We start from the raw sequence: 14840 nt of genomic DNA, 5'->3' as shown, positions 1-14840 counted from the left end.
TAAACAAACTGGGCTTCCAACAACGCCTGCACGTCGACAGTATTTAGAAAAGGCTTTCTGACGTTTTCGCCGCAGTGTTTTCGGGCCCTGTTGTGGGGTGAGCTGGCGTTAAGGTCGGGGAGATGAGGCGAGGTTGAATGCTTGACCGGGAGCGCAGGCGAGCCCGGCTCTTTTGCACGGCTGACCTCGTTCACGCCGATAGCCTCCGCGCTGCTACAGCGTTGGTTATTTACAGAATGGGTGGCACAGTTAGACAGTGAACTGGAAAAGGAAGTGTGACTCTTCACTCCAACTTTGAGTCGGTGCAAATCAACTCGTAGCTCACACAGACTCTGCAAAGACTTTGCTTCTCCAATATAGGGTCTAGTGCTGTATAATATTTCAGACTTAAATAAGAATGATTAGAACAGTCTCATCAATATCACTAGATATTATAAAGACATTTCAGAGCTGTATCTCATCAATATCAGGGTCTAGTGCGTATATTATAAAGACATTTCAGAGGGCTGTGTCTCATCAATATCAGGGTCTAGTGCTGTATATTATAAAGACATTTCAGAGGGCTGTGTCTCATCAATATCAGGGTCTAGTGCTGTATATTATAAAGACATTTCAGAGGGCTGTGTCTCATCAATATCAGGGTCTAGTGCTGTATATTATAAAGACATTTCAGAGGGCTGTGTCTCATCAATATCAGGGTCTAGTGCTGTATATTATAAAGACATTTCAGAGGGCTGGGTCTCATCAATATCAGGGTCTAGTGCTGTATATTATAAAGACATTTCAGAGGGCTGGATCTCATCAATATCAGGGTCTAGTGCTGTATATTATAAAGACATTTCAGAGGGCTGTGTCTCATCAATATCAGGGTCTAGTGCTGTATATTATAAAGACATTTCAGAGGGCTGGATCTCATCAATATCAGGGTCTAGTGCTGTATATTATAAAGACATTTCAGAGGGCTGTGTCTCATCAATATCAGGGTCTAGTGCTGTATATTATAAAGACATTTCAGAGGGCTGGGTCTCATCAATATCAGGGTCTAGTGCTGTATATTATAAAGACATTTCAGAGGGCTGTGTCTCATCAATATCAGGGTCTAGTGCTGTATATTATAAAGACATTTCAGAGGGCTGGATCTCATCAATATCAGGGTCTAGTGCTGTATATTATAAAGACATTTCAGAGGGCTGGGTCTCATCAATATCAGGGTCTAGCGCTGTATATTATAAAGACATTTCAGAGGGCTGTGTCTCATCAATATCAGGGTCTAGTGCTGTATATTATAAAGACATTTCAGAGGGCTGTGTCTCATCAATATCAGGGTCTAGTGCTGTATATTATAAAGACATTTCAGAGGGCTGGATCTCATCAATATCAGGGTCTAGTGCTGTATATTATAAAGACATTTCAGAGGGCTGTGTCTCATCAATATCAGGGTCTAGTGCTGTATATTATAAAGACATTTCAGAGGGCTGTGTCTCATCAGTATCAGGGTCTAGCGCTGTGTATTATAAAGACATTTCAGAGGGCTGGATCTCATCAATATCAGGGTCTAGTGCTGTGTATTATAAAGACATTTCAGAGGGCTGTGTCTCATCAATATCAGGGTCTAGTGCTGTATATTATAAAGACATTTCAGAGGGCTGGATCTCATCAATATCAGGGTCTAGTGCTGTATATTATAAAGACATTTCAGAGGGCTGTGTCTCATCAATATCAGGGTCTAGTGCTGTATATTATAAAGACATTTCAGAGGGCTGGATCTCATCAATATCAGGGTCTGCTGTATATTATAAAGACATTTCAGAGGGCTGGTCTCAGGGTGCTGTATATTATAAAGACATTTCAGAGGGCTGGATCTCATCAATATCAGGGTCTAGTGCTGTATATTATAAAGACATTTCAGAGGGCTGGATCTCATCAATATCAGGGTCTAGTGCTGTATATTATAAAGACATTTCAGAGGGCTGGATCTCATCAATATCAGGGTCTAGTGCTGTATATTATAAAGACATTTCAGAGGGCTGGATCTCATCAATATCAGGGTCTAGTGCTGTATATTATAAAGACATTTCAGAGGGCTGTGTCTCATCAATATCAGGGTCTAGTGCTGTATATTATAAAGACATTTCAGAGGGCTGGATCTCATCAATATCAGGGTCTAGTGCTGTATATTATAAAGACATTTCAGAGGGCTGGATCTCATCAATATCAGGGTCTAGTGCTGTATATTATAAAGACATTTCAGAGGGCTGGATCTCATCAATATCAGGGTCTAGTGCTGTATATTATAAAGACATTTCAGAGGGCTGGATCTCATCAATATCAGGGTCTAGTGCTGTATATTATAAAGACATTTCAGAGGGCTGGATCTCATCAATATCAGGGTCTAGTGCTGTATATTATAAAGACATTTCAGAGGGCTGGATCTCATCAATATCAGGGTCTAGTGCTGTATATTATAAAGACATTTCAGAGGGCTGGATCTCATCAATATCAGGGTCTAGTGCTGTATATTATAAAGACATTTCAGAGGGCTGGATCACATCAATATCAGGGTCTAGCGCTGTATATTATAAAGACATTTCAGAGGGCTGGATCTCATCAATATCAGGGTCTAGTGCTGTATATTATAAAGACATTTCAGAGGGCTGGATCTCATCAATATCAGGGTCTAGTGCTGTATATTATAAAGACATTTCAGAGGGCTGGATCGCATCAATATCAGGGTCTAGTGCTGTATATTATAAAGACAGTTAAGCTGCTGTGTATTATAATTTGGTATGGTATTAATACATGTATACAGAGACAGTGTTGTCTATTTGTATGTCTACAAACACACACACACACACACACACACACACACACACACACACACACACACACACACACACACACTAGTGTCAAACAGAAAGCATTGCGAGCAATATTAGCTGTGCGCTTTACTACAGACTCTGTCCTCGGACTTTCCCTTCCTTCTCACAATAGAGACCAATGCAGCTGAAAAACAACAAACAGGAGACGTCGCTTCCTCTTTAAAATGAATATTTTTGGAACAGCGGATAAAGATGATTCTTTTTGTGCTGGTTTCTAGATTTCTGAAATCCGACCCATGACGTTTTGCGCTCTGCGGTTCCTTTAATGGATGTGGGTTCCGATCTCTTTCCACTTTGTCTGTTTGTTAAACCGGAACTTTTCTAACCAAATTGAGAAAGGGGCAGAGCCCTCGCCGGATCAGGACCTTATTTGGCGTTTCCAGTTGAGCGGCATGGCTGCTCTGCGTTTGTGGAGAGCTTGCGATATTTCGCCTTGCAGTTAAACATGTGCATTCAGAAGCCTGCCTTGTTTTTGTGTGTGTTTTTTTTTTGGTTTCAACTCTATTTTGTGCAAGCACCTGTACGCAATTAAGTCATGATACAGTCAGTGAAGTGACACCTGGGGTGCAGTATACGCTAGGGATGCGCATTCTCTAGTGACTGTACCAGCTAGCGGTAACTGTACCTTAGTTGAGTGTTACTAGTGATTTCTAAACATAGACTGCGCTAATACCGTCATTTAAAACGTTGGCAACCATATTAAATTAGACCCCCCCCCCCCCCCCCCCCCCCCCCCCGTCAAACAAAGACCACCTGTCTGCACCGAACAACTGAGCTACGGACAGACTGGCAATGCCACCAACTCACTAAACCGTATCATTGCCAATGGCGTATAAGCGTATCCTCACTTTCATTGCATAATGCTGGTTTAAAGTGTGTTTGTGTGTGTGTGTTTAGTGTGTGTGTGTGTGTGTGTGTGTGTGTGTGTGTGTGTGTGTGTGTGTGTGTACTCTACGCGTGTGTGTGGGTTAGCCGGTTCCAGTTAAATTATTCATTTTTGTTGTTGTTAAAACATTTAAACAGAAAGCATTTGGGCGCGTATAACCCTTTCCAGCACCGCGTTCAGCACAGCACGCAGTGCCCGCGTTTGTCTAAAGCAATGCGGATAATCAGCGCACTGACTGCGCGCTACCTCAGAGCCCGATTGCAGCCCTAAACTACAACCGTAGAAGCAGAGCCATCAAACAAACCAGAAACAATGCAGCCAGAGGAGAAGAAGGCAACACAGTTACAGTAAACCCATCACCTGTATTCGCAGTTGCGTGTTTTGTTCTAAAGAACACAATTCTTTAGTTGGCTGTATTATTCAGTGGTATCATTGCTTTTTTGCTTTCGTTGCTAAACCGTTGCATTGCACTGCCCCTGCGGTGACAAACCTTAACGCCGAAGGAGCTGTTTCAACGTATAAAATAAATCCATGCTTTTTTTTATTTGTAAGTGTCTTGCGTGGAACTTGGAAGCCCTCGTCTCTTTCAGCAAGGAGAGATCGATTCTGTCTCGGTGCAAGCCACTCTCCTCCAGTCCCCGGAGCTGCGCTTGTCTTGCAAAGCGCCTTCCTGCCCGTTCTCTACTAATGTTCCACTATGAGGAGCTTCCATTGTGACGTCGCGGAGCTGGCAAGCTTTGTGTATCCTTAAATGGTCATCTACGTCACAGCGTTGTTCCGTCCCCCTATTTAATAGAAGCAGCGTTGGAGTTCCCTCAGTATCAACATTGAGCCGCGCTCGCAGCAGCGCAGCTGACAACACCTCCGCTGAACACTGATTAAGAGACTTTTTCTTTTTTTTTTTTACACACAGTAAAGAAAACAACAACCGCATTCTCCGAGTGAATTGGACCTACAATTTACCTGAGATTTTTTTGTTTGTTTGTTTTTGTTAATTCTCCCCACGATCATTCGCATTATTTGGTGGTCATTCTTCCCGGCAGATCTGGCGTATCTGTCGCTCCTTACACATCTGCTGCTATCTATGCTTGCCTGGATATAAGTGCTATGACAGGGAAACTCGTGGACAGGCTCCCTATTACTAACATGAGCAGTTTAATGAGCCCGGTTCCTGACCATCTCTACCAAGAAGAAGACATCCCCACGTCTATGAATATTTTCTCCGGCACGGATTCCATGTCCCACTATTCACAGATGTCCTCAGGTAAGGCGGGTCTCCTTGTCATGTAATGTTGGAAATTCTGTTGGATTTTACAAAGATATTGAACTGCGATGTGGACAGAGTAGCTCTCTACGAGCTCGCCGTACGAGAGGCAACAGCTGACCGAAGCGGAGCTATCCTGGATAGCGTGGTGCTTGCATGCGGGGCTTTGCCACCTGTCGCATACTGTATACTGTATATCTCCATTCCGCGAGGCACTGTGCTGTATGTGCGTACAGAATATGCTTCACAGTCCCCCGGGCTCAGCACATACACAGTCGACAGTAGGTTTGTACAGTATTGTGTTTAACCTATAAATCTGCTGTTATATTATTGCAATGGTTTATTTTAACATAGGGTATATTCATATATTGAAACATGCTTGTGTGTGTGTGTGTGTGTGTGTGTGTACACACACAGACACACAGACACACACACACACACACACACACACACACACACACACACACACACACACACACACACACACACTCACACATCAATGTGTGCATCTATATCAATATAATGTATGACCCTGTATGCATGTACATGCGTATGGCTACACAGCAATAACCAAATGTTTATATATTCGATGTGTGCTTTCATATCGTAAAAGGGTGAATACAAAGCGCAGACTGGACCTAGACTCACCAAACACTATATATATATATATATATATATATATATATATAGAGAGAGAGAGAGAGAGAGAGAGAGAGAGAGAGAGAGAGAGAGAGAGAGAGAAAGAGCTCATGAATGTATCTAGATTAAAACAGCTTAGATTGACATTTGTCGATATCTAACTGTGAAATTGTCTCTGAACGCCCAGAAAAAAAAAAAATGTATTAGCCTTCATTTTAGAGAAAACAGAAAAGGGGTACACCGTGAAATGCGTTTTAAACAGGTTTTTTTTTTTTTTTTTTTTTTTTTTTTTTTAAATAAGGATCCGAGTTCTAATAAAAACACACCCGGGTCCGAATCGGCGCCTGGTCCCTGTTTCAGTCAAAGACACGCAGTTGTTAATATACCAAGACATCGAGGTTCACTAAAAAGCCAGTTTTGTAACTTTAGCACATGAAATACTCTGTGGTTGGTCTTGAATACGCCCGGGTGACTGGAGCCCCTCTTTACAGGATAGGGAATCGGTGTAACCCTTTCTGTTCAGAGAGTGTGACATTGTCATGTGTATTAGCTGAGTGACACTTTCACATTGCTGTGTGCATCTCTAAACCGACACGTCGTTCCTTCACGCGTACCGTTTAGAAGTGCATCGCAAACACTACATAGGCGACTTGAATATCTATCACTTGAATATTACAATTAAACAGTGTGTGCGTGTGTGTGTGTGTGTGTGTGTGTGTGTGTGTGTGTGTGTGTGTGTGTGTGTGTGTGTGTGTGTGTGTGTGTGTGTGTGTGTGTGTGTGTGTGTGTGTGTGTGTGTGTGTGTGTGTGTGTGTGTGTGTGTGTGTGTGTGTGTGTGTGTGCGTGTGTGTGTGTGTGTGTGTGTGTGTGTGTGTGTGTGTGTGTGTGTGTGTGTGTGTGTGTGCATTGCAAACAACAATAGCTGGGCTATGTTTCCAGTACTAATGTTTTTGGCTGTAACGCTGTTTCTGCATTACTGTTATATTCAGCATACACACTTAAAATCAACAGAGAATGTGATTATTATTGTTATAAATCAAACCCTGTCTATCAATCTATCTATTTAAATTATATAAAAATGTGTGTATGTATACATTGGTCAGAGCAATTTATATATATATATATATATATATATATATATATATATATATATATATATATATATGTGTGTGTGTGTGTGTGTGTGTGTGTGTGTGTGTGTGTGTGTGTGTGTGTGTGTGTGTGTGTGTGTATATATATATATATATATATATATATATATATATATATATTTCTGTTTAGTTCTGTAATTTAAAATAAGTCAAAATGTAAAACAAAAAATAAAAAGGTATTTTTTATATGGATATGGTATATCAATTACATTCCAATAAGTATACGCATTGAGGCTGATGAGTAAACGCAGAATAACTGTTCACCGTTGTACCCCACCCTTGCTTGCAAAATGCCTTGGTAATCCTGAACAGATAGTTACCAATGCTTCAAATATATGATTTGAAGGAGCATTTCACAAGTACAGTGGGTACCCCCAAAATGTTATCCATTTGCCTTGAAAGGTGAAGGACTGACTGGGACGTTTGTTTTTCATTTCACCCCAACAATGTGATTCTGGACAAAGGCGATTTCAGACGAATCCAACTCTGGCAATGTTCCAGGTGGATCCCCGCTTTTCTTTTCTTCCACCTTTGCTTCATGTTGGGAACCCTAATTAAAAGAATCATACGCACAGATTTGTGTGGAATTTGTTTTAAGAAAGAAAGAAAAAAAAAAGATTTTTGAAGTAAAAATTTAGGAGCGTTTCAGATTTTTCAGATGAGTAATGTTCTTAAAAACTATAGCTCCAAACTACAATCTAGACAACGTATAGGGCATGGGAATAGATTTAAATTGACATGCAGAAGAGCTAGATTGAGGTTTTGTAAAAATGCTGCTGTTCACAATTACACCTTACGCACACTAGTTTTTGGCTATATCTCGTGAACAAAAAGGAGGCTGTGTGGTCCAGTGCTTAAAGAAACGGGCTTGTAACCAGGAGATCCCCGGTTCAAATCCCAACTCAGCCACCGACTCACTGTGTGTGACCCTGAGCAAGTCACTGAACCTCCTTGTGCTGCGTCTTTGGGGTGAGACGTTGTTGTAAGAGACTCTGCAGCTGATGCATAGTTCACACGCCCTAGTCTCGTATCTTGTAAAGCACCTTGTGATGGTGGTCCACTATGAAAGGCGCTATATAAAAATAAAGATGAGTATTTAAGAGAGTAACAATGTGTATTACATTGTTGCTGGAGGGGGATTATAGAGTAGTTCTATACTGAATCTAAACTCAGCACAAGTTCAGAAGGAAGACCAGAGCACCCTCTTCCTCAATGCTCTTTGAAGGGATATTGTGTTAGCAAAGGTGCTGATGCCATTGCAGAGATGTAAGAAGTTACTGGACGTTTCATGGACAGAATTCAGCGGCAGTTTCAATGCAAAATTCTCCTTGTCGCGTCGGTGAGGTGTGGGTAAAATCTGCTTTTTAAAACATTCATGTGAAAAAGTAAGAAACGAAAAGCCTTTCTTTTTAAAAAAAAAAAAAAAAAAAAAATTGTTTTATAAACACGCAATGGAATCAACCGTGTTATAAGCATTGTTATTCCCATTTTCTTGTTTGTTGTTGACGTGTTGAGCTTCATAATTTCAAACTCATGTTTTCCTCAGAGTGAATCAACAAATGTCCTAACATCCACAAATCAATATGAATTAGAGCCGTCTGCAGCACTGAAATGGAAGGTGGTCTCTCAATAATTCTGGGCAGCGCTGTGTCTATCGTCAGTATACAGTATCCCAGTCAAGCAATATTGGAAATACACAGTAACCAAAATAATAACACAACCTCAAAACTTACTTTATTATCAGCAATCCAGGGTAAAACAATAAGAAAAACCAAGTGGAGCAACACTGTAGCCAGTGCCTTGTTCAGTGTGCTGGTAAAACTACAAGAAACTCTGTCAAGCAGACCAGCCTTCACTGTACACTTACAGCTCTGGCCAAGAGTTTTGCGTCACCCTATAGAATGAACTCACCTTGCTTTATAAAGTCGAATGAAACCTGCTGAATTATGTTAGCATGTTGAATAATATAACGCTTTGCAGTTTTCAAGATACTTTACAAAAAACAGTAAATCTGACTGAAGGGTTTTTGAATCTATGGCGCTGATTGATTTTTTCTTCCCCTCCCCACAGATAACATGATGGAGCTGGGAATGGGCAGCGAAAAGGCAGCCCAGGATCTGCAGTACAGCGGCTCCTTTCAGCCCAACCGCAGCGGCCAGACAGTCACCTACCTGGGCAAGTTTGCCTTTGACACCCCCCCTACGAGTGGGCTAGGGGGCTCGGGCTGGGGCTCGGACAACAATATCATCAGCCTGGTGAGCGCGGGGATCCTGGGGGTGTCTCCCTCCCCAGGAGCGCTCAGCACACACACCTCCTCCCCTGCGGGCCAGGCCTCGGAGCTGGAGCAGGTGTACGGCACTCCGCTGCCTCCTTACTCCAGCTGCAGCGACATGTACCAGGATCAGGTGTCCTTCCACAGCCCCGCGACCACGAGCGCGCTGCCTTACTCCAGCGCAGACTACCACCCGGCCAAGCCTGCCATGGAAAGCAACCTGTTCTCCATGATCCCGGACTACAACCTCTTCCACCACCAGGGGGAGGTGAGCGTCATGGAGCACAAACCCTTCCAGAGTATGGATCCCATCAGAATTAACCCGCCCCCCATCACCCCGCTGGAGACACTCCGAGCTTTCAAAGACAAGCAGCAAGTCCATCCGGGATATGCAGGTGGGCAGCACCATCAGCACCACCATCCTTCCCAGCACCACCAACCTCCACCCGCACTCACCCTGAAGCCCATCCGCCTCCGGAAATACCCAAATCGGCCCAGCAAGACCCCCGTCCACGAGCGTCCCCACGCCTGCCCAGCCGAAGGGTGTGACAGGCGCTTCTCCCGCTCCGATGAGCTGACCCGCCACCTGCGCATCCACACGGGGCACAAGCCGTTCCAGTGTCGCATCTGCATGCGTTCTTTCAGCCGCAGCGACCACCTGACCACTCACATCCGCACCCACACCGGTGAGAAGCCCTTCGCCTGCGAGTTTTGCGGCCGCAAGTTCGCCCGGAGCGACGAGCGCAAGCGGCACGCCAAGGTGCACCTCAAGCAGAAAGACAAAAAGCTGGCGGAGAAAACGGCTGCCGCAGGCGGCCACGGCTCCCCTCCTGTCTCCTGCAGCAGCGCCTGCGGAGCCAGCTCTTTGACGGTGACCACATGTGCGTAAAACTGGACTGAAGCGGGAACTGACGCTGCACAACACTGCAAAAGGGTCCCCCGTTGCACCACCGTACCTGGAATTTTCTCTTTGAAGAAACAAAACCAAAAAAAAAAAAAAAAAAAAAAACGGGAAGAGCGTGCTTTTTTTTTTTTTTTTTTTCTAGTTGTTTGTTTATTTTGAAGCTGGACTGTTTTGTGTTTGTGGCGTTTATTCCACATGACGTGGATCTTGCTGACCTGACCCGTCGCGGGCAGGAGAGAGAGAGTGTGCTGGGCTCGTGGGACGCTGCAGTGCGAACGTGCCGTCATTGGCGTTCCTTAAAGGGTGCATATTGCGCGTGGAATTTTAAAAAACAGTCTGATTGCAGACGGACTTTTGAGGGGAATCGGGATTGAAAAAAAAATGCACTTATAGAAACCAGAATGGTATGGGCGACTTTTGGTGGCCCTTCAATATTGCGTTTTTACTTTGCAAAGCTGTCTTTAAAAAACAACAACAACAACGATCTGCTTGTAGGCGCTAAAGATTGGGTCTTTGCTGTCGGGACGTTTGCCTTTGATGGCTGCTTGAGTCAGTTCAACCAGTTTTGTATCTGGTTCCACTACAGCTTATATATAGCAATTGTGCCAAAAAAAGAATGTGACTTTAGCAAGTGTTCAGTGGTAATGGCAAAGGGCCCTTTTCAATGCAGCCCAGTTTTCGCGAGGTTTTTGATTATGATCTTTGATTTCTTTTAGTTTGTCTCTGGCTGATTTCTGAAGAATTCTAAAGTCGTCAAAACCTCAAAAGGAGTGGTAATCTTGGAACGTGATCGGGGGTGACCACGCCTAACATAGCCGATCCAAAAAGTACAAGAAACAGCTTTAGAATTTAGACAGATTCTTGAATTTATCAGGAAAATCAGGAAAAGAAACGGCCATTCTTAGTTTTTCTCCATGTGCAATATTAAGCACTATTTTTCTTTTACTGAACGGTACAGTAAATTTGCCCACATTAACAGCTCTTTGTAATGCTTGGGTTAATTGAATAATTAACTAATTGGTGCACGTCATCCAAGTTCTGAAACATTCCTTCAGTTCCAAACGTTACAGAACTATATCATTCTGTTATACGGTATTCAAGTCAACGTTCTTTACAAAATACTGTGCAGAATGAATTGAGTTTTTGAAAATAACGCAGGGGTGTAAGACTCTGGTTTGAGGGTGTCTTGTCACATCGCTAAAGTTTCAACACCATAGAGAGTGGAACACCCATGTAAACTTTAACAAACAGAATGTAAAGCTGCAGCTGTCCATTTCCAGTGTTAAGTTTTGTTTTTACAGTGACTGAATGTACATAAACCGTCGATTTTGTTAAAAGAGTGAACACTTTTTGTAAATATAAGAGAATGTAGTGCAGTTCAGTAGTCCAGTTTGCACAGAGAGATATTTTCTTCTGCCTGTTGCCCGGTTTACACACGCTGGGTACCGATCGATGCGACTCTAGGTCGTGATTAGAAGTCTTTTTTTAGGGTTGTGGAGTTTTGAGACAGTGACACAATGACAGCATCGCATCCGGAATCCTGCAGTAGAATCTTGTAATGTCGACTTACCGCATGCGCTTCAGTGGCAAGGCAGACAGTGGCACAGCAACGTCACTTTATAGATGCAGTGGTAACGTTTTATATGGCGATCCATTGCAGTATCTTATCAGAAGCAGTGTGCTACCGTATCAGGGCCACTGGGCAATATTTGATCTTGATTTTCTAAACGTTTTCCCGGGGCTTCAAGTCACACTTACAACCAGCTCCTTAGATACCCTATAAGGTTTGACTCATCCTTTCAGTATTTAACTGCTGGAAATACGAACTGCGTCTTTTTTTTATTAGTCAATAATCTGCACCCAAACAATGTGCTTTTACTGGGCATTCATACCAACAACAGCACCATCCAATGCAACACGATAATAAGCAAACACGCAGCTGTGCATACACACACACAAAACAACACGTTCAATGTGCAAACAACACTGGCCAGATTGGTCTGCTAAACCTAAGAAAATGAAATAAAACTAATAACGATTTAAGGCTTTTTTTTTTTTTTTTTTTTTTTTTTTTTTAAACGGAATCTGATGGAGTAAACCCGCTCCTAGTGTTTGGAAGCTGGCTGTTAAGAGTACATTGCTGGAAGGCATTGACTGAGGCTCTGCATAGCTGGGCGACCGAACCCTGCAGTAAAGGTAGAGGCTCCCGTGTCTGTTTAGCCACTGTTAGTCTAAAAAGCTCCAGCTCTTGCACAGTGACATAATTTGGAAAGTTTTAGTTGATTGGTAACCTGGTATCTTCTTCATTGCATTAAAACGTGTTACAATATTATACTGATGCAATATTTTTGGCAATGCAGCCTACATATATGTATATTAGGGTTAAAGTCAGCAGGTTATCCAGTCCAAATTGGACTAATGCTAATGCTTGAATTAAATGGATAATCCTACTTCTAATTTAACGTGCAGTTATATATATATATATATATATATATATATATATATATATATATATATATATATATATATATATACACACACACACACACACACACAGATATTATCTTTTGGTATTGAAGCAGGGAAAGCATATATATATTCATGGAGATTTTTTTTCCTTTAGTTTTGCTTGCTGGAGTTGAGGAGAGCCTGGGGACAATTTTACGAAGCACAGCTTTAAAGCCAAAACGCAAGAGCAGCTGCTAGAGTTAGCAGCAAGGCACGCAGCACTCGAATCCAGTCGCATGCGCAACACGGTACTCCATCACTCCAAAAGGTTTCGTTTAGAGTCTCTGCAATTCTCTGGAAAGCACGCTCCCATTGGCTAAACAGGCAGATACAAATAACTTCCCTTCCCCGCCCACCCCTGACCCAGCTGCCCTTTATACACACGCCCTGCAGCAGATACAACGGCACCAGAGAACTGGATGGTGGGAAGTTCAGCTCTAACGTCTCATAGGATTTCCTTGTGTTTCGTGTTCTGGGATGCTGGCCTCGCAGTAGTTTTGGCAAGCGTCCATTCCTTCTCCAATTAGCGCGGAACTGGAGATTTGCAGCAGACCTTTTCAAGCCCCCGGCAGATGCCACCGATGCAGGTTACATTCAAAACAAGGGAAGATGTTTTTATCCAATTCAAATGTAATGCGATTCCAACGCCGGTTTCCACAGACTCTACATCATTAACATTGACCGTAAACATCACGTTTGATGAAGGAGCAAGCCGACAACTCAGTGAAGTCCACAACATGCTGTAGTTTTCGTTCAAACTCAAACTGTATTGTCATTTAGCATCTTAAAATTCAGAGGGGCGTTTTTCATCAAATCAAATCAAATTAAACCCTTTACTCGCTTATCTCATTGTTAAAAGTTGAAATGTGCTTTCTAGGTGTATTTCAGCTTCAGTTATGTTCTTTTTCTGCTCTGTTTAGTTACGTTGTATTATAATTGTTGTGTGCGCAAGAGGGGAATTTGCCAAGTTTGAGAACTTCATTAAACTCAACAGCTACCCAGCTTTGAAAATAACCCCACAGTGTACAGAAATATTCAATAAAATGAACGGCTACAGAGAAAAAAAAAAGTGTGTCCTTAATCCAACTTAATTCACATGTGTTTATTTTAAAAGATGTTAGATGGATCAGGGAATATATAGGAATTGCATACCGGGTGCTGTACGATTCAATTTGCTGTCCGCTCCTCGGGAGGTAAGAGAGGCGTTGCCACCTGCAGTGGGTTTAAATGATCTTAAATCTTACTCATCACCATCAACTGTATTATTTTTTATAACATTTAATTAAAACAACAATAATTAAATAATCCGATCGTTAACATCTGATGCAAACTCTCATACAAGCCACCTGATACACATCTTTCGCCACTTCGATCTATTTGAAATATATTCCAAACAGGACCCAGCTGTCGCGGTGTTAGGCATATATTTGAGCCCAATTCGTGTTTAAAATGATTACCCATGATCGGATAGGACTGGACTGTGCACTACAGAATTTATTGAATGATGGTGAGTCATTGCCTTCTGTGTTCTCCACAACCCCTGGTTCTGGTTCTTCTGGGCCGGGTTTATCTTGTTCATACACACGAGGATTTGATTTCAACTTTATAGGCGTCCTCATCGTGTACTGTAGAGTTGCATGTCACTGCACGAAAACTGTCACATTTCTAAAAAAAAAAAAAAAATAATAATAATAATAATAATAATAATAATAATAATAATAATAATAATAATAATAATAAAACTGGGCTTTAAACTTTTGACTTCGAAAGACAAAAGGTTTGTACCGTTTTTTCTGCATAATTTATGGTACGTGAGTAATATATAATGTATAATATATAATGTATGTGCAGGCTGTAACAAACCTTGAGGGAACGATATTTTTTAGAAAAAAAAGTTTTTTGAATAAAGACTTTGAAGAGAAAAAAAGAGAAATGTAATATATTTTGTGGATGTTTTTATTTTATTGATTTTGTTCTATTACCTTATACTAAGGTATACTGTGCTATTCCAATGAATATTATTATTATTATTATTATTATTATTATTATTATTATTATTATTATTTTGTGGAGGTGAGTTTTTCGCCCATGTTTCCTGGGATCATTTTGTTTGTTGCAATGCAAATGTTTTTGGTATTAATGCAGAACGCATTTGAATGACAATATGTATTGTTCTACCATTTGCACTGTGAGCAAAAACCAGAAATCCGAGACAGTAAATGTATTGTGTTGCTGACAATCACTTGGCTGTCTGTGTCTCGTTTGTTAGGCTTTCCTCCCTATAGGACCCTGTGCTCTCCAATGCAGGGTTTACTCCGAGCTTCAATAACGCCTGTG

The 14840-nt window shown here is 41.9% G+C and overlaps 1 protein-coding gene across 1 annotated transcript; it reads left to right on the top strand.

The window, feature by feature from the left end:
• Window positions 1-4579: 4579 nt before the first annotated feature.
• On the top strand, window positions 4580-10099 carry LOC121303170 (early growth response protein 3-like). Its single transcript, XM_041233687.1, has 2 exons — window positions 4580-5029; window positions 8890-10099. The coding sequence occupies exons 1-2, from the start codon at window positions 4873-4875 to the stop codon at window positions 9978-9980; spliced, it is 1248 nt and encodes a 415-aa protein (XP_041089621.1). The 5' UTR covers window positions 4580-4872; the 3' UTR covers window positions 9981-10099.
• Window positions 10100-14840: the final 4741 nt, after the last annotated feature.

This window comes from Polyodon spathula, chromosome 31 (genome assembly GCF_017654505.1).
Source record: "Polyodon spathula isolate WHYD16114869_AA chromosome 31, ASM1765450v1, whole genome shotgun sequence".
NCBI lineage: Eukaryota > Metazoa > Chordata > Actinopteri > Acipenseriformes > Polyodontidae > Polyodon > Polyodon spathula.
This window is presented reverse-complemented; position numbering and strand designations above follow the sequence as displayed.